Genomic DNA, 21,020 nt, shown 5'->3' with positions numbered 1-21,020 from the left:
CTTGCTAAGCGTCCAAGCTTCAACAGTTGCTTCGGAATCCGTTTTTTCACTTAATGGAAGGATATTATCGATGCGAAGAACCAAACTCACTCCCGAGTTCTTAGAGATGTGCATTTACCTAAAGGATCATTTGAACACGGTAGATCGTATACAAGACAAGGCAAACTTTGAAGACGAAATACCACTTGAACGTCCAATTCAAGAGATGGAAGAAGAATCTTCATGTGAAGAAGACGAAATCGTAGAACTCGACTAATTTTAATTGGTATTTTTTGTATTTGTTCAACTCTAGTGCTTTCGTTGTAATTGTAAAGCTACAAATTTAGTAATGAGAGTGAAAATTGTTGAAGAAAGTGTAAGGTATATTAGGTTTTTTTCCGTTTTGTGATTGGGTCACTTACGTGGTTTTTCGCTTTGATAATCATTGATAATCAAAACGTCTGCTGTGTTTTATCAATAAAGTCATAACTAGAACTACCAACAGTGGAATCAAATTTGCATAGTGGTACAAAAAAAACCGATTTACCAAACCAGAAATGGTTATTAACCAAAGTTCGGTTTCCGTATTAACCACTAACACAACCAGTTCCAACCCGATTCAAACCTGCGCTTCCTAACAGGTTTTGAATTGTAGGTGAAACCAATTTTACGCCTCATACTTCCCAAATCGCTCATGAATTGAAGAAATTGTAAATTAACTCCCAAAACTTTCATTAAAACTTGATCAAGTAAATGAAAGGCACATTCATCTCTCGCCCAAATGCCACTCATTTCCACAAACTATGTTTTTCTTTAAAAGTGGTCGTATGGGTAGTGGGTTGGCTTATAATCCAAAATGCATATTGCTTTCTTTTCCTATTAATACAAAAATGTAGTTTGTAAAAAGCATACACATTAACCGCTTCCCGAGTCGTCTTCACTGTCATCACTCGCATCACTGCACCCATTTACACACAAATATGTCATCAGAACAAGAAGATACTTTTTGAAATTATAGCCTACAGAGGTGAAAATAATAATCAAATTTATATTCACAGTACCTGAACTCAGAAAGCTTTGATATTCGTCTTGCATCTAAGCCAGTAATATACTTTTGTGCTGCTTGAACATTTTCTGTCCCTGAAAAATATAATAACATGTTAAATTCAACCAAGGTCTAGAAAAATAACACAATAATATATATTACCTTTTGTTAATTGAAGAGCATGTAGAGCACATCTTTCAGCCGCAAGCCTCACGGGTGTGCTTCCATCTTTCAAACATTCAGCAAGCACAAGACCGTATATTGTAACATGAGCCATTATCGCCTTAGGATTTTCCTAAAACAAAACCAACCCTTATGTCAGTTAAACTCATTCTGCCAAAAATAATGAAATAAAAAAATATATAGAAACATACTTTGGAAACTGCTTTAAGTGCAAATAACGCTCTCCTCCTAACTTCACTAGAATCATCCTGCATTGCAGATGCGATTGACGCAATAATCCCCTTGTGTGCATTTGCATTCAAAGAATCCTTCTCAACTTGATGAAGCAAAAGTCTTCCTAGTGCTTTTGTTGAAGTTTCACGAACAGGAAACTGCGTTAAAATAACCTTGTTTGACTAACGAACGAGCCTGTTATCTATTATTCATATAATTACAGAAACTCAACAAAACCTTTTCATCCTTCAAGTTATTCTTCAGGCAGTCTGTAACCACCGTGACTGATGAAGATGCTGATATTATCGAAGGAACATGCCTTAACATTGATGAGATTGTTAGCAGTGCACCATGCCGAGCCGTCCAGCTGGCTGATGTTGCATTGTCTGTAACTTCCTCGAGTAATTCAAACATTTGATCATCTTCCAAATGCTTCAATTACAGGAAAGTTTAAAAAATAGTTAAAAGACTTCAGACACGCATGAACAAGACAAGATATAATAATACAATACAAACCTCAGATAGAATGCCTAAAATTCTAGCTGAAGAACCGCGTATCTGGTCATCGTCATTGTATATTAACTGCTTTAGATAATCGAAGACACGGATTTTAACAGGAGCACTAACGCTCTTCCCAGCATGCTTGATAACGCCTTTTAAAGCTGCTAATATTGCCTCGCGGACCCCACCTTCAGATGTCTATTAATATGTAAACAAACAGAGTCAGACATTCTCAGCAACACAAAGTTAAATTAAAACATAAAAACAAAATAAAATTGCACAAATGGTCCCTGTCGTTTGACCAATTTGCAAGTTCGGCCCTTAGCATTAAAACTGCAAACTTAGTCCAAACATTTGTTAGGGGGCTGTATGTTTAGTCCCACTGTTAATCCCAGTTAGTTTTTAACGGAAAAGTGTTGACATGTACCTTTCACGTGAGGGTAATTGTGTCTTTTCAAACTTAAAACTATTATACGTGTTTAGACTGAGTTTGCAACTTCTAAAAGTTGGGGACCAAACTTGCGCAATGGTCAAACCACAAAGACTTTTTGCAATTTTCTCTAAAAACGGTTAAAACACATACCTGTAGGTTAGATAGAAGATCGCCAACGAGAGGATCAACCCTGGTACTTAATGCGCTAAGTTTCCCAAGTGCTGATGCAGCACTAGAACGGATAGTCCTTCATTCATTCATGTTCATTTATATAGTTTGTCATTCGACCTACCAGTTGACTTAATAAAATAAAGAAAAGAAATCAATCATACCGTGTGCTGTCTTGCAAGCATTTGACAAACGTGGTTTGTAGCTGTGGAAGAAACGGTTTTAGAGCAATCCCACCTTTTCCTATTATTATGGTCAACGTTGACAGAATTGCACTTTTCACTTGCCATGGGAATCGATCGCCTATAATTCTAATCAAAGGCCTGAAAGAATAACATACATAAGCATCATTTATATTTAGAAATATAGTATTAATTCATTAATTATCTGGCACTTACCCTGTAATTGGGATAACAAACTCCTTGAGTGCTTTTTCACTTGTTACTTCAATTAATTCTCCAAGACCCTGTGCGGCCTGTTCTCTTAATTCAGCCGACCCACTTGTCAAGCCCTAAATTTTCAAAAATAAATAAATATAATGATATATAATTCCAGAATTGTTCAAATATTAACAAGTACCTGAAGAAAGATAGGAAGCAGTGGCTGAAGAGCTTTTGGAAGACAAAAACCAGGTATAACAACGGGCCCACCCTGTACAAATAATTGATATTAAAAGGAATATATATTATTGAAATAATGTTTATTGAAACATGCACATGATATTTAACAAAAAAGTATATATACTTTTACCTTTTTCTTTCTACGTTCTTTGTCTCGAGAAGTGGAAACAGCATCACGGACTAATTTAATATAAGACGGGAGGTTTTCTTTAGGAACCGAACCGACAACTCTTGAAAGTGCTTCCCATGCAGCCTGTTATAAAAATTATAGAATATATAAACAAGAATACGATGAGAATTGATAAGCTTAAAAAGAATACTACCAATACAGTAGCAGAATCTGAATCACTCAGTAAGATGATGAGTGTTGACATCATATTTGGTGCTTCATCCACCAGATACAATTTACTGTTTTTGAAGAAATATCCAATTAAGTATGCAGAACTGCGCCTAGTTGAAGCCTGCAAGTTGTAACAGCATTATGAGATAAATAAAAAAGATTTTATCATAACAAAATATTTAACATTTTAATATATACCTGATTATCCCCAACTGCTTTAAGAAGCTCTGATATCAAATATTCAATGCCTTCATCATCAATAACTAACACAACAGTTTCTGCAGCCTTTTTTGCAAGAGTTTGTACATCCTATAATGCATATAAAATACAATTTAGCAATAAAACTATTATGAAGATCACCAGTAGTTATAAAATGAAAAGTAATATACCTCATGATCATCATCTCCCATTGCAGAGAGCAAAGCAGGAAGAACTGTTGACAGATGAGCATTCAAACCAGCACCTGCCACCTCAGCAACAGCTCCCAGAGCATGTGCATTAAATGCACTGGAAAAACATGTTTCCACTAACAATTAACATCATAAATGATAAACCGAAGTGCTTTAAAAAATTAAATGAATTCTAGGTGCGTACGAGAGCGGGAGATGAACAAGCCTTGGTAGTATATGAGGCAACACAGCTGCAGTCCTGACACTGTTTATAATATTATTTTTTAGTATTTAATATCAACTGTTTATACAAAAAATCAAGAAACAATAAATATGGTAACATGGTTTTGTTTCTTAATACCTCAAAATTTGTTTTAAACCATCAAGGGCAGTATCTGCCATGTCATCATCTTCCAAAGCATGGAGAAGAGTTGGGACAATTTCATCAATTGCTTGCATTCCGGCACTCTACAAAAACATAAATAAAATACTTCAAAATAATATACAGAACACTACTAAATACTTATTTATAAAAATACTTGGATATAAATGGTAAAGTGTACCTTATACAGAGTACTGAATGCAGCACCAGCGGCTTCACGAACCTCAACCATGCTATAATAGAAATTAATATAACACAAAACATATAATAAAAACCAAACAAATGTTATAATTAACAAAAGAATTAGAAAAGTCAAAATGTACCTGTCACAAAGAGCTGTACGGATAGTGGGTATAAGTTCATCCATGAAACTTAATAACTGGCTTCTACCAGCACTAGCCATCACTTCACTTAAACCCGTGCAAACACCCTGTAAACAAAAACAATAAACTAATTAATAAAAGTTAACTTTCAAGAACAAATCACAAGGATAAAAGAGTAAAATACTTGTCTTCTGCTAGAATCAGGGTCCTTCAAGCCTTGAGATAAGATAGGAATAACCATAGGAAGAACTCTCTCACCAAGCTTCCTTACAAGCTCACCCAATGCTCTTCCAGCAGCCTTTAACATACAACAAACAATTCAGTTTCCATAATGTGTGACAAAAACCTTAAAAAAAACATAATATAAACAAAGTACCTGTCGCCTTTCAGAGGATGGTGATGCAAGAGAAGTGATAAGTGTATCCATCAAAACTGGCATTATTTCCTTTAACGTTTTAGGGGTATTTGCAACTATAGTCTTCCATACATGTAAAGCAGCCTGCAAAAGGAACACATAAACTACGTATTAGACACCTTAAATTGCATATTTTGCAACCAATAATAATAGCATACCTGGCGAACTGAAAGGCTGACATCTGTCCGGACCATATAAAGTGCAGCAAGTACTTCATTACGTTTATCTTTACCGAGTACTTCAATAATTGCACGACCTTGTGCTTCAGTACTTGCACCTTCGTCATCACTACCTCCTTCAAGAAGTGCTTTTCCAGAAGTACCAGCAACCTTAATAAAACAAACTTAACTATTACAAACTAATAGATTCTAGAAACGACACACAAATACGAGGATAATGTACCTTAAATAATAAATCACCCAAAAGTTCCACAGAACTTTGACGGATACGCCAGTTATCATTAAATATCCCGTCTTCTACAGCTGGCAGAAGTAGAGGCAGTGACCTGGCCAAACAAAGAGAAAAACCGTTGAATAAATATTCGAACTTATTAACATTTTTTTTTCAAAAAATCAAACTTACGTAATTGCATAATGCTCCACAAGTATGTGCCCTGCACCAAGTGCAGCCTCACGTACAGATTCGTTTTCATCCGCAAGACCTGATTACAAACGAGTGCTAGATTAATCATACACCTCAATCTAGTCAAATGTATCACAACAACAACAACAAGAAAACACACAAATTTTGTTTACATATATTCTAGATGAAACTTACCATCTAAGATGGACGGTAGGACTTGCTGCAAGTAGTTTTGGAACTGTACACCTAATGATCTTGGAAGATACTACAAGAAAAATAATAACCTTTTGAGTACAGCTAGCAAACAAACACACAAAACTGAAATAAAAGAATAAAAATCAAAGAAACTGGTTCACCTTGAAAAGTGTCAAATAACCGTCACGCACGGGTGCCTTTGGATGAGAGCAGTTACGTATGATGTCAGGAAGAAGGTTCTCAAAATACTCTGTTCCAAGAGCAGCCACAACCTATATTAAGAGACAGATTCTTTTTCAATAATGGCTCAAATATTCTATACAAAAAGAAAAATAAGAACAATAATAAAAATAATAATGATAATAATAAATTAATAATAATAATAATAATAAATAGCAACTGACCTCACTCAACCCCTGGGCAGCACCAGAGCGTTCAACATTACTACCATCCGACTTGAGTGTATCTAACAACCATGGAACAAGATCCGGGAAATTCTCTTCACCCATTCCTCTAATTAGAGATCCAACGGCTCTGGCTGCTACAGACCGAACTTCAGGAATTGGATCCACTAGTACCTGTAAAATTGTGTATTATTATTACATGTGTGTGTATGAGTGTATATGTGTGACTGTGTGTGTATAAACTATAAAGTATACCTTTTTAATTTCAGGAAGAAGCAAACCAATATAAGGGAGCATATCATTGGGATCAGTGACTAATGAACACATATTGCCAGCAATTTGTGCAGCTTTCTTTTTCGTTTCTGAGCTTCTTTCTCTCAATCCACGATGAACAATTGGTACCAAAAGAGCAAGTGAAGGAGCATCAATTGAATTAATGAAAGTTGTCTGCGAATCATCGATAAACACCCAACAATATAGTAAAAATAATAATTTTAATAATAGTAATAGTCAAAGGTAAGGAAAAAAAAAGTTAGAAGAGGTTACCTGAAGAAGAATATCAAGAGAATACTTTGTGTAGTCATTAGGGTCTGTAAGACCCATTAAAAGAGTTGGGACGAGTGAGGCAATTTCAGGATTCTTTATCACACTACCAACCTATTATCATAAAAACAACATGCATACACACGTTAAGAATGAATATAATAAAAAATGAACAGTACATTTTAAGAATATAGTGAAACTGTCAGACCTGCTGGAGTGCCGTCTGCCCAGCAGATTGCACTTTTGGATGAGTGTCAGTTAGCACCTGGAATCAATCAGATATTAATTTAGACATCTGACCATATTTAATGAATATTAGCTGGGGCAAGCTCAACCTGTTTACTTATGAACTAGTTCAATCTGGTTACATTTTATAAAAACTACAAGTTAAAACAGCAAAGCAACAGGGCCAAAACTCAAAAAGCACCCAAAGTGTACTTTCTAAGCATAAAGCCTCATACATTAATTTTAACTGAAGATTTTAAAATAATACGAAGATAGTTTATTACTGAGATACCCATTTTGACCAATTAACCGCCAACGATCCAACCTGCCCATCTTCCATCCTAAATTACTGGCATAAGTCATGAGTGGTTTGGGTCGGTTTTGGGCTCAAACCAAAGCAAAAACCAAAAGTTCAGTTTTTGAGTTTTTAAAACCGTTAGATCTTGTTTTTTTCCAGTTTGGATTTGGTTCAGTTTTGGCTTTTTCGAAATTGCAATTTAGACTCAAATTTTGGACTGAAAAAAAGGAGTTGACCCGATATAATAAATCTGGGCCTAAATCTTTTTGTTAAAACAATAATTAATTAATTATTATACATTTTGGCTGATATATTTGGGTTACAATAATTTTTTAAATATTATTTCTGGCAATTTTTACCAAGATACTCTTTCATCACTTTTTTGATAGTGGTATCTTTTTTTCTTATACATCTTTATGTTTGTTTATTGGCTGTTGTGTGTTTGGAGCCGAGGGTCTCTCTGGAAGCAGCCTCTCTATCCTCAGGGATAGAGGTAAGGCTGCCTGCATCCCACCCTCCCCAGACCCCTATGGCCCTACCAATTGCTGAGCTATTTGAGGGATTCACTATGTATGGTTGTAATTTTTCAAATTCTTATAAGTTGAATAAAATTCAAAACTAAAAATGAAAATCCCTTAAAGTCGGTTTGCTTCGGTTTTAATTACATGCAAAACCGAGACTAAAACAAAAGTTCGGTTTTTACCAAAACATCAAACCAAATCGTCAGTTTCTTGTTTCGGTTTTTTCAGTTACATATTGGTTTTTTTTGGTTTTATGCACGCCCCTAGCCAGAATATGCTATGTTTCCATCCAATATACCTCAGTCAATTTTGGAACAATCCTAGGTAGACACTGAGAAAGTTGTTGTGGAGCACAATAAGCCATAGCTCCAAGAAGTTGAACACTACTCTGTTTTGTCCTCCAAGCTTTATCTTCAAGACCCTGAAAAACCATCATGCATAATAAGAGGCCATACATAGTGATGAGGTGGAAAAGTAAAAAGGAAATAAAGGAACCTTTAGAAGTGACGGAAGGACAAGTTTAACCCCCTGGGCAGTTAGTTGAGACATCATAGCACGAGCAGCACCTTCAGCAGCTTCCCGAACAGCAATCACTTGATCAGAAAATGAAACCAAAAGCAATGGTAGCAAATATATTACATATGGTTCAAACAACTTCCCGAGCTTTTCACAAAGGCATTCAAATGCCAACAAAGATCCTTCACGACATTTTGCAGAATTCCTAAAAAATCAGGATTAAAAACTCATCAAAACTATGTGTTACTGCATTTGCTGTAAAAAGTAGAAAAAGGTGAGAGATAGATGGTATAAAATATCCGCCAATAAAACTTAACATATGTGCAGTTATGCACAATAGAATAAGCCTGTAAATGAGCCAAACATTCAGTGAACCATTCAACGGGCAGTTTGTTTATGTTCATTTATTTGATAAATGAACACCCAGTCACACACAAAAAAAACTTTTTTTGCTCATTTAGTTAAAGCAGCAAACATGAACACGTCTTGTTTGTTCGTTTATGTTGTGAATGTTTGTTTATTTAAATTCTTTTAAGCTCGTTTGTTTACGGTTGTTTAAGTTCGTTTGTTTATATATATTCATTTAAAATTTTAGGTCCTTACAATTTAGTTTGGTTTTAGGAAACTAAAATATCACCCATTAGAATTTAACCTAGTTTTATTAAATATTTAAGACCAAATGTTCACGTTTACTTTGAACTGATGTCCGTTCAATTGTGATTGCTTATGTTTGTTTGCGTTCGTGAACCATTCGTTTATACTCTAATGAGCAAACGAACACGAACACGCTGATTTTCTTAACAAACAAACACGAACACGAAGACTCCATTAGTTTAACAGTTCATGCTCCAACATTTGTTTGGTTTAACTTAAATGAGCAAACAAACCTATTTGCAAGTCCTTCACGTAGCACAGTGGCGACCCCATATTTTTTCAAACTAGAAATTCCAAACCCTTTAATAACACCAGCAAGTCCAAAAGCTGCACCACGACGTTCACCATATTTTTCACTGTTCATCAGCTGATCTAATAGCCTATTAACAAGTGACATTGCATCTTCCTAATGCCAAATAATAACCAGTAAGTAAAAACATAAGTGAAATACATTTATATGTTTTAATGGAAAAACATATGACATACTTTTTTTGATTTCATTAAGGGAGAAAGACAGCTTGAAACTGCCCTCTGAACAGCTTCAGATGGAGTGTTTAGCACCTCCAATAACTTCTCTACAACCGCATGCACTTTAGGATCATCCTGTTTCACAAAATCTTTTAATAATTGTAAAAAAACAAAGAAAAAATCATGTTCAGAGATGATATTAAACCTGGGATAAATGTTTTGCTAAAGCTCCAGTAAATATGACCACGCCTTCTCGTACCAAATCATATTTTTCTTCATCCGATGCCTAAAAAGTTAAGTCAAATATAATATGTAATAATAGAAAGTACAAATAATAACTTTGATTTGAAAAATAAAATTTTAAAGGTAAACCTACCTTTTTGTTTAAGTAGTTTTCAAATATGGGAAATAACAAAGAGACATTTTCCTTTCCATGCTTGTCAATAATCAAGATACCGGCATTAATCATTCTTCCACGAACATCAGCATTGGCATCAGCCTGTAGTTGACATCATAAAGGTGAATTTAAAGTTAAAACAACTAAATTCAAATTTCTGGTTCAAAAGGTAAATACTTTACCAGTGCTCGCGATATTAGGAACGTCATAACAACTGGAAGGTCTTTGGTTCTAAGTACATCAGCTGCAGCATGTAAAGCCAATGCAATCCCTTGTCTTCCTATCCAACCAGAATCAATGTTTCCCTCACCAATACCACCATCACGAATATAAAGTGAGAATAAAGTTGCTAATGATTCCTGGAAAAATACAATAACCTGTAAGATAACAATCCTAGAAGCTGCTTTTGCACAATAATTAGGTCTGTAATTTCAATAATAACATAAATTTGTGAATAAAAATGATGGGAAGCTTTAGAAAATAAGTTTTAAATCTTCAAGACTTAATTGCTAAAAAAAGTAAATTATAAGAACTAACGCGCAAATTCATTAAAAGTCTATATGGGTTTGTCAACGATTGCATTAACAAACTGTATACCTGTAATGTATCTGGGTACTCATCTAACACAGCAGCTAGCGCATCAGCAGCAGCCGTTCGAATATTATAATTAACATGTGAAAGAGCCTTGAAGAGTCCAGAATAATCAGTCCCAAATTCATGGTCATAACGGTCCCACACATCCTCCGCCACCTCAGCCACCGACTGGAATATAAAAATTTCATCACACACAACAAATGTAGGTAGATCTTTATAAGGTAAGGTTGAATCATGATTAACAGATAAACACAAATATTACCCTTCAAGTTCCAGACATTAAGTCATTAATTAAAAAATGCACCCCCATTATGAACTGATTACCAAAAAATGACCAATTTCCCCCTTTCCTAATGTTACTTGAGGTTTCCCATAGTTTCAATTAACACTAACTGACTAAAGTATTATATAAACACATGTGTAATCACTAATCAGTTAATGAAATATTTAAATAAACAAGTTACAACATTTAAAAATTAACTTCAATACCTTCAATACAAACCTAACATCAGTGTGATAGTAGAGTTTAAATTTATGTAGTCTTTTCATGAAAAGGTAAAACAAAACGTTAGATGTTACCATATTATTATAATTATATTTCACAATATAGTTTTAATACAAATCCCATATAGTATCTACTAATTACATCTTTTACACATATTCAAATTTCAATATCGGCAACTATAACTTCATGAGAATTGTTTTAATGGTTATCTTTCACTACCAGAATATAAGTAACATAATAATGAAAATGATTTTTAAAGTGTACGATACCTTTTCAGGATCATGTAGGGCAATCCAAATGCTGGTGGCAATATCTACATCCTCGGGAACCGAACGAGTAGATATCGCAGGAATGCATTTTACAGCATTTAAGCAAGCTAACCTCACATGAACATCTTTTGCATAAACACCAGATAAAGCCTGAATGTCGACGCAAAGTTAAATATGATACAGTTCCAATATTATATCAAACATAATATTAAAATACAACATACAGGTGCCACTTCGTCTGGAGACAAACCGAGGCACAGCTCATTTAATGCTGAAGTAACAGACCCGTGATAAGAAGGAACTGCGCCAAGCACATGGTATAAAACCTGTCAAAAAAATATAGAATAGAATATTAAATGTAACGCAAAATAAATTAATAAACCAAATATCATGTAGAAATATCTGATACATCAGAAACTTAACTGAAAGCATTTGAAGTCGAGGAAGAGGTAATATTGGATCCATATGTAGAAAAAGTACTCGAAGTACATCATCGTGAAGCTGCGTCTTCTTAGGAGATGACAATATTCTCTCCATTATCTTTAAAAAAGCAATGCAACAAGTAAAAAACAATAGTTAACAAACTACCCTTAGACCTTCAGAGTAAGGTCAACCGGTCAAGTAATATGAACAATTAGTAAAGATTACCGGGAAAACGAAACTGAAAGAATCCACAGGAAGTGGGCCAGTTTTGCATGATGTGGATAATGCATGCATTACTCTTTCAAAAAGACTTAATGATGATCTGGCATGATCACCCTCACTAAGAGACGAAAGTTGGTCCCACGAAACATAAGGTTCAGTAGTTGCAACTAGCCTTAAAGCAGTAGCAATGTCTAATCCCCAATTAGATAATGGGGGTGCGGTGCATTTTGATAGCTTCACCATTGTTTCATATGCCACCTCATTAACAATTGCAGATTTCAGTAACGGGTTCACAAATTTTACCTGAAATTAATTTTTTTCACTTTTTTAGTGACAAGACATATATGTAAATAATAAAAAAGTTAAGAGTTATGATCAAGATGGTACTCAGTTAAAAGGTCTCAATGAGAACGTTCAACGATTAAACTTTTATATATTATGAAATATGAAAAAACCAACCAGAGAGGGTAATTCACTATGTGTGAAAACAGGATTAGTTATAGCCATCTCTCCTAAAGCTTTCAGCAACAAAGAAAGATTCTTCTGTATATTCTTAACCTTATCACGAACATTAGCTTCCTCTCGAAGCTGAATTTCACGGGCCTCCTCTTTTGATGTTTTCTGTTTATCTAAAATTACCAAAGAAAAACCAAAAAAAACAAACAAACAGTAAATCTTTTAGTTAGAAATGTTATCTTGTAACTTGGGTAAAACTCAAAACGGGCCATGTCAGGGTGGCTGACTAGAGAACATGTCCATTTTTAAATCTTCTAATTGTGTTAAGTTATTATTACAAAAAGGAGTTGTCAATGCAAAATCATCTGTATCTTTGTATACGCTAAAAGATGAGTTTGCCAACTTTCAGCGCATTTGACACATTCCCCTGTTTGCTACTTTTTTATATTGATAGCCCGTTTGAGATAAAACACAACCCAAATGAAATTTTTAGGCCTATAAACAAACTGAATGTTAAGTGAAAAGTTGGTGAATAGTTCGGCGGGAAGTTCATTTATGTTCATTTATTTGTTAAACAAATGAACATGAACAAAAAAAACTTATTCATTTGGTTAAACAAGCAAACACGAACACATGTCTCACTCATTCATTCATGGTTGTTCATTTTAGTTTGTTTACGTTTATATATGCGCGTTAGTTTACCGTTGTCTAAGTCCGTTCACTTATGTTCCTTAATACATTCATTTAACTTTTTTGGTCCATTACATCCTAGTATCGTTTTAACAACTTTTTAGGCGTAACACAATGTTTTTCATGTTACTCACAGTTATGCTCATTTATCTATGGTCAGTTATGTTCATGAACCAATCGTTTAAACAAACACAAAATGAGCATCTTTTTAACAAGCAAACATGAACAAGAAAACCTGTTCGTTGAATTGTTCATGTTTAGATCGTTTGTTTGATTAAAATCAAAAAAACAAACACAAACATGAGCATCTTTTTAACAAGCAAACATGAACAAGAAAACCCCGTTCGTTGAAATCTTCATGTCTAGATCGTTTGTTCGATTAAAATCAAACAAACACGCTCCGTCCTTGTTCATTTAGTTCGTTTACAAGACTACAAACCGTCAACTCTATTTGAGAATGAAAAACGTTTATATAAACAAGAAAACCCCTTACCGGGTTTTTTCGTGAACTTCCCAGTATCCTTCTTCCCTACATTTCCACGGTCTTTACTAACAGCGTCTCGCCTTCCAGAAGAAACCAAGTTCTCATTTTCCTGCAAAAAAAAAAGAAAAACGTTTTATTTTACTACAAAAGAAAACTATATTATAGGACTGTTAGATATTATATATGTGATCATGAGCATATTACCATGTTGTCATTGTTGTCATAAGCCTTGAATCGACCTTTAGCCTGTTTCAAGTTATTAGAAGCTACAGACACTGCTATATAAACTCCTTGCTCTGTGGATAACATCCCTTCAGGGGTATTAAAAATCTGTCATAAATCATAAGAATATCAGTACACAAGTATCAAAAAAATATAAAAGTTACGAAGTTTACATAATTATTAAGTTTTTTTAACGGAAAATGTTGCACCTTCTACTCCCTACTCATTTCTAAAGTACACCAAATATTACTCCTTGCTTGGGATTGAACCCAAGGCCTCTCACCCAAGAGGCTTGCACCTCTACCATGTGAGCTAGTCCCACAATGGCATATAAAGTGTATATGCTTTATGCTCACCTTAATATCATTTTCTGTCAGCAAATCGTGTGCAGCCCAATCAGGAGAACTTTTCATATGCTGCAAAATATCAAATGTCAAAATACATGAGTACATGACTCGTATTTTTAATGTTTTAAATTTTTATAAATAAAAAATTGTAGTTAACCTTATCAAATTCCACATAGGTTTCTGCTGGTGTTATAGTCATTAACGATGACAAAGCATATATAGCAGCTTCTTGTTCTAGATGACTAGAGCTCATCAATCCCATTGGTCCAAGTAAACTCTATATACGAACACAATATATAATCAGTGCATATAACTATATATTAGTGTATTACACTAACTATAAAGCCTTAACTTATAATTACCTGACACACACTACTGACATCAGTCATTACATAACCAATGGCATCAAAACCAAGAGCTCGCAAACACCGTTGCAATCTCTGAGAAAACAAAATAGTAAACGGTTAGTTAAAAATAATCTAGAAGTACTTATGATGTGTATTAGTTATAGACGAGTTGACTCACCTTCCAAACAGAATCTTTTTTTGCTGTGCCAACTAAACATGGATGATGAGAACAGAATATAAGGCGTATGCAAGAACTAGGTCCAGCAGCCAAGACACCAGATGAAATTACCAATAAACCTTTCACTAAAACCTCCACAGATGGCACAAAAGCTACTTGAGTGTCCAATGAATTTTCTGTCTCACTAGAAATTATACAGTAAATAAATCAATGGGTATTTAAAAACGACCTATTTAACCTCCAATACAAATTAAAGGTGTTCAGTGTTCGAATCAGACTCAAAATTCGATTCAAATCAAATTCGAATAGGATAGGTCGATTTCAGTAACCAAATACGAATTTGTGATTTTCTTCAAGTTAAAATAATACACTTTTATTTATTTTTTACTTTTGTATATATATAATTATATATATTTATATATATACACACACATATGCGAATACAAAAAGGCTTCTAAAAATTTAAATCACAATTGGGCCTACTAATACAATACAATAACAAATTGTCCAATTATCCTACAATCTAAACTAGATCTCCAAACCTGATGTCCAAAATCGGTAAACTGTCTCATGCGTATGCTTTTTAATGTTAAAAAATTTCAGGTTTGTAAAAGTTTCACAAACAAGACTAAAAAATGGCTGAATTCAAATCGAATTTCAAATTGTATGCGAATTCGAATCAAACTTTTTAATCTAATTCGAGTTCGAAAACTTCAAAACTCGAAATTCGATCAGATTAATTCAAACATTCAAAATTCGATTCGTTGTACACCAAATGAGTCAGAAAAAAAAATGAATTTGTACCTTGACTTTGCTAAAACTTTTTCTCCAACAACCGTGAGGTACTCTGAATATTCAATTTGAAGAATTTCAAATAATCTAGGAGCAACAGATAAAATTTTCTCGGTACAACTGTAAGCTGCTTTGCGTATATCCCAACTTGAATGGCACAGAAATGCAATAAGAAGCTGCAGTAAATATAAATACATATATATGAGTATATAGCAGATGAAATAGATATATAGAAAAAACAAGACATGATACAGTTTCATAGTACTTCACCTGCATGAGTGATTTCACATGAAGAGTCTCAAAAACTCTGTAAAATAAGTAACAAAGTTACAATGAATTAATGATAATGTGAATCAATAAATAAACAATAATACTAAAGTAAGAAACATCATTATGGTTGAAACCTGTGAGGATGATCCACAAAGAGTGACTCGAGTAACTCAATACATGTTTCACAGTCCTCCACTGATAGTTTAGGAGCCTGAAAAAAGCAATCATATTTAGCATATACAACATATCAAATAACAACCTACAAATATAGAGAAATTTAGAAAAAAAAATACAGAAAAACTAAAGAAATAAAACTACCATAGCAACAGGAACAACTGAAGGTTCATTCTGTGATAATAGAGACCAGATCTTTTCCTTTGACACACTTTCATCTTCAACACAAAATAATTCAAAAAAAATTATACTTTGAATAGGAAAGGGTATCAACTAACATATAAAAATATAAAAAAAAGGATGTTAAAAGGTAGATATCAAAGCACCTGCTCTAATATCAGCAGCTGCAATTTTAACCACAATAAGTAATGAATAAATACCATCCAACCGTTGTGCTGCTTTGGTATAACCAGTTTTAACTAACTGAATAAGAGGCATAAGCAAAGAAGATATCTGAAAACAAACAAATAACAAAAAGTTTAACCACATGAAGACAGCTGTGAAAAACATAATAAAACAAAAGTTTGTTATTTAGTTTTCTCACTGGTAAAACTGCATCAGCGTTTTTGCATATGTTTTTAAGCGATCGAAGATGACCTCTTCTTAATGATTCCTTTTCTTTGAGTTCTGAAGAATAGAATGAAACAAGTTCTGGCCCGATAGCATCTGTAGATCTTGCTACCCATGAAGCTAGAGCACTTAAACATGCAAGTTTTACCTCTTCATTACCTGAAAGTCAACCTCGAATCAATCATGCAAGTTATGACCGCTGATCATCAAAAACTAATAATATTAAGGTTAAGTTTACACTCACCATCATCTTTGTAAATAGTCAAAAGGAGACCACAAACTGTAACAGAAAGAGTACTAAGATATTTCCCATCAGGGCATCGACACAAATCCTGCAATGCATTTATCATACCAACTCGTTGGTAAGGAAAAGCTAGTCTTCCTTCAGAACCACCAAGTACAGCTTTGACCATGTTGACCATTGACTGTATAGCATCAGGATTACTTGACTTTTGGCTTAAACATTTGACAATATCCAGTGCAGCAATTCTTCTTGATTTGTCCGTGTGGCGGGCCTGTGCTAATACAACCAATAGCATCTCTCCACCATACTTACTCAGGTCCAAGTTAACGTGTCTCAAAAGAACCTCAACAGATTCCAAAACAATCTCAGGATTCCTCTTTAGCATTTTAACAGATGAAGGAATAATAATGTTCTTGAAATCTTCATGTGACAAACGAAGATATAATGAACGAAAAGCTTCAACTAGGGCTTTGGTTGGTTTATCCTTCGCATTCAAAACTGACTGAACGTACATATCAAGATATACCGGCTGTAGAATGCAGTAAAGATAATGTTATTCCACAAATACAGCAAAATAACTAATAAAATTAGCAGTTAGCATAATGAATTGCTACCAAAACGTTCAAAACTAATAACAAATTTCACAAAATAAGTAATATTAATTTGACAGGCTTACCTTCCATTGCTCAAACAATGATGCCTTTGAACTTGAATAATCCAACGTTACACATAGCATTTCTGGAAAACTTTTATACAAGATTGCTCCGCTTTTTAATTCCTCCATGTACAAACTGAATATGCTGGGTGACTAAAAACATTAAAGAAATAAATTAATAACAAAAATAAAATTCCTCAAGCACTCATTGGTAACTCTAGAATCGCAATTTCGATCCATTTACTAATCGATGAATCAATTTGGGTCGTTTAACTAAAAGAGGCTAGCTAAACCGGTCAAACATGTTGAAAGTCGTCCAAAGCTTAATATTAATACACCGAACCTCCTAAATTCTTTCATTGAAAGATTTATTAGTATTACAGAAATCTGGCTTTACAATCATGATTAAAGTATCTTTTGTTTACTGTTTACAAATGAATAAAAACGGGTGTTAGTGGGTGCCTTCAGTATTAAAAAATGACCTGTTCGACTGACTCTATTGGCCCCCCAACCCAATATTTTCACCTATAAAACAACGTCATGTCAATAACAAACCTCTAATAGTGAATGAATAAAAGCTTTTCTGCAAGCCTTGCGTTCAAGAGAAGACGCTTGAGTACTAATTTGAAGACATGAGGCTTGTGCTGCTGCAACTCTACTAAATGCATTTTTCGATATGGAAATAAACTGACTTTTACAAATAAGCAAAGTTGACCATTTCATAAGCCTATAGCAACCAACATGAGACTGAAGTTTCAACTGCTTTTCCATAGTCTGCACAAGGTTTGCTGCAAATGTTTTCATAAATATAGCCTGCTTTAAAGACTTCACAATCAAATCATCCACAGCTTTCCTAGAACCTCGATCATCATAAATATACAATGTCATAAATATTAAATCCACCAACTGTGATGCAGTCTCAGATGTCATCTCTGCAAATTCAATACATATATAACTGTTAAATTTCAAACTACATTTTTAAATTTTAATAAATTAATAAACCAGACAACAATCATCAACATCAAATTAGTCGCATTAACAAAAAGTAATACTAATCATAATCCATCATTTGCATTTACACTAGGGATGAGCAAATGGTACCGGTAACGAATCAGGTATCGACATTTTGAAGTTTTGGGATCGGTACAGTACCAGGAATTTGCCAAACTTTTGTACGGTACCGAATCCCATATTTTGGAATTTTCAGTATCAGTACCAATATATGCGCTTCTAGCTCCAAGGCTCTCGCTTCTAGAAGTTGACTACACTTCTATTGGTATTGATGACATGTCAAAAACAATGATCACTTGAACCTTTACTATTATTTTTTGAACTTTTGGTTTTCATGTTTTGAACATTTTAGTATTTGAACTTCTGGTACTTTACTTTGAACATTTTTTTTATTCAAGTTTTGGAATAACATTTGAATCTTGACTCTTAGAACTTTTGGTACTGATTAGACGAGATTAAATGCTATATAATAGCTTTTGTTTACTTTATATGAAGAATAGTATTATTTTACTAATACATAATATATTTTAATTATTTTTTATTTAAATGCGCTTTGTTTCTTAGACCTCACTTTTTTACGTCTTGCGCCTTTGATTACAATGGGAGCACATCACAAATAAATATCAGATATGAGTAAAGAACATGTACACAGGTTAGGTCAAATTAACATTGATTACCTGAATTAGGTAAAGTGTACATAGCTTAGTAGCACTAACTAATAATAATAATCCAGCATTTACCTTTACAAGTTAAGTATCATATAAACAGATTGCATTCACAGATTGAAACATGAAAAAGAAATCAGAAATAAAAATTAAGTTATGATGAAATTAACATTGGATAACCTGAATTTGGTAAAATGCACACTGGTTAGTCACATTATCTAATAATAATAATAATAATCAGTCATTTGAATTTACAAGTTGAATATCATATAATTATAAACAGATTGCATTCATAGATTGGAAGATGATAAGAACACATCACAAATTGATAATCAAATAACCTAAATTAGGTCAAATGTACACAGGCTAGTAACAGTAACTGATAGTAATAGTAATAATAATCAATCATTTGCATTTACAAGTTAATATGATATAAAGAGAATGGCTTCATGCATTGAAACACCATAAGAAGACATGACAAATTGAAAATTAATAACCAGAATTAGGTAAACTGTAGACAGGTAAGTAACAAAAATAATAATCAATCAATCATTTGCACGTACAAATTGAGAATGATATGAAGGCATGAGAAATGAACAATTAATATTAATGATGACCTGAAATAGATAAAACGGAAGGAATTTGGGAAGAGAAGATCTGAATCCGGCTGTTGGTGGAGGAAGTTGGAACACTGGATATTAACGGCTCCATTGAAACGAAGAATGATCTACTTGCTTCAGATGAAAATGAAATCAAGAGATGATCGGAATTAGGAACAAAGCTGATATGTTTGTTATCAAATCAATCGAATAATATCATGGATTATGGAGCTGCGGCTTCAGCTGCTGTGGTGTCGTGTGAGAATGTGTTTGTTTTAGGGTTTTAGGAAGCTCAAGTTTTTTTTTTCATTTTCTTTTTTTTTGATTACTTATAATTGTGACATGAAATGAGGTGTAATGAAAATTTGGTTAGACATGCTCACTATGGGCGAAGTTTAGACGAAAATGTATAACGATCGCACTAACATGTGTGACAGTTTTCTTTTAAACGGAACGAAAAAACATAAATTTAAATTAATGAGCAAAAATACGAGGGTCGGGCATCCCCTGACCAAGCTTATGCTTCGTCATTGATGTTGAGATATGGATACCTAATATGATATGTTGAGAAGTGAGAAGGGAATGCCTGGAAATTTTACCCCATATGACTCTTGTTTAACTTGATATTTTTTACTGTTATTAAAATATACGTGTGTGTACGCTAAAAACATTTATGTGTATAAAATGATTATTTGTAAATCTAATAAATTCAGGGCTAGCATAATTGTTTTGAATGCCTAACAGTTAGTCTTTGGAACTGAACTACCATTCGCTTCTATACGTGAACCATGTTTATAAATAAATAAATAATTGGATCAGGCCTAAAGAAATAAGGCATCAAGAGATTGGGACAAGACAATTGAATTCAATTAGCTCATATGTCTAGTGTTGCTCCATATGCTCTTTGGTTTTGATGGTCGGGTATTTTGTATATATATTAATGTGTTAATTATGTAGTTTATTGAGTAATTGTTAGAACTTTGGTACTTCATACGTGCTTTTGTATTTCGTGTCATTGATCTTTAAAGATGTTAAACTGGAGACTTGTACGAGCATGGAATGATATCTCGGGAATACCGGAGCATAAGTTGAAGTATTGGGAAGTGTTAGAAAAAATCGGGAAGAGTTTGGATGAGAAACCTAAAGCCGATGCTAAAACTGAAGAATATGGGTTGACAAAAGGCAACCAAGAAGTAAAACGAGCATATCCTGGGCTAGAAAATTAGTTACGGGACCCATGGTATATGAATTTTGGGTTTCTCGATGAGAGGAATCCAAAATGAGGTTATCTTTGGTCGCATATCGCGACCAGATGAGTAACAAAAATAATAATCAATCAATCAGTTGCACGTACAAGTTGAGTATGATTTGAAGGCATGACAAAAGAACAATTAATATTAATGATGACCTGAATTAGATAAAACGAAAGGAATTCGGGAAGAGAAGATCTGAATCCGGCTGTTGGTGGAGGAAGTTGGAACAGTAGAAATTAACGGCTCCATTGAAATG

The 21,020-nt window shown here is 33.8% G+C and overlaps 1 protein-coding gene across 2 annotated transcripts; it reads right to left on the bottom strand.

Moving 5' to 3' along the window:
• Nucleotides 1-823: 823 nt before the first annotated feature.
• LOC143622035 (protein ILITYHIA-like) lies at nucleotides 824-21,013 on the bottom strand. 2 transcript variants are annotated; one of them, XM_077093286.1, is made up of 58 exons: nucleotides 20,920-21,013; nucleotides 17,792-18,168; nucleotides 17,258-17,389; nucleotides 16,582-17,110; nucleotides 16,312-16,496; nucleotides 16,094-16,220; nucleotides 15,912-15,985; nucleotides 15,728-15,804; nucleotides 15,594-15,630; nucleotides 15,336-15,499; nucleotides 14,532-14,715; nucleotides 14,369-14,446; nucleotides 14,164-14,283; nucleotides 14,016-14,075; nucleotides 13,642-13,767; nucleotides 13,447-13,546; nucleotides 12,267-12,436; nucleotides 11,811-12,110; nucleotides 11,586-11,702; nucleotides 11,387-11,488; nucleotides 11,163-11,312; nucleotides 10,392-10,556; nucleotides 9,977-10,153; nucleotides 9,774-9,896; nucleotides 9,603-9,683; nucleotides 9,416-9,532; nucleotides 9,163-9,335; nucleotides 8,255-8,480; nucleotides 8,058-8,180; nucleotides 6,924-6,980; nucleotides 6,719-6,829; nucleotides 6,428-6,619; nucleotides 6,173-6,346; nucleotides 5,930-6,040; nucleotides 5,769-5,838; nucleotides 5,574-5,652; nucleotides 5,394-5,496; nucleotides 5,150-5,320; nucleotides 4,953-5,075; nucleotides 4,761-4,874; nucleotides 4,577-4,683; nucleotides 4,435-4,486; nucleotides 4,233-4,339; nucleotides 4,077-4,136; nucleotides 3,872-3,989; nucleotides 3,681-3,791; nucleotides 3,466-3,603; nucleotides 3,273-3,395; nucleotides 3,102-3,173; nucleotides 2,921-3,033; nucleotides 2,687-2,845; nucleotides 2,505-2,601; nucleotides 1,937-2,119; nucleotides 1,658-1,852; nucleotides 1,399-1,578; nucleotides 1,187-1,319; nucleotides 1,041-1,119; nucleotides 824-937 (listed from the first exon to the last, which is right to left on the bottom strand). In XM_077093286.1, the coding sequence occupies exons 1-58, from the start codon at nucleotides 21,011-21,013 to the stop codon at nucleotides 895-897; spliced, it is 7,863 nt and encodes a 2,620-aa protein (XP_076949401.1). In that variant the 3' UTR covers nucleotides 824-894. The 2 variants fall into 2 exon arrangements, with proteins under 2 accessions (XP_076949401.1, XP_076949400.1); XM_077093285.1 differs by lacking the exon at nucleotides 20,920-21,013 and adding an exon at nucleotides 19,530-19,623.
• Nucleotides 21,014-21,020: the final 7 nt, after the last annotated feature.

The sequence above is a fragment of the Bidens hawaiensis genome, unplaced genomic scaffold (assembly GCF_021521415.1).
Source record: "Bidens hawaiensis isolate Kalapana, Puna unplaced genomic scaffold, B.hawaiensis_p1.1 tig00003004_1, whole genome shotgun sequence".
Taxonomy (NCBI): domain Eukaryota; kingdom Viridiplantae; phylum Streptophyta; class Magnoliopsida; order Asterales; family Asteraceae; genus Bidens; species Bidens hawaiensis.
Note: the sequence above shows the minus strand (reverse complement) of the source record. Positions and strands in the feature narration are given on the sequence as shown.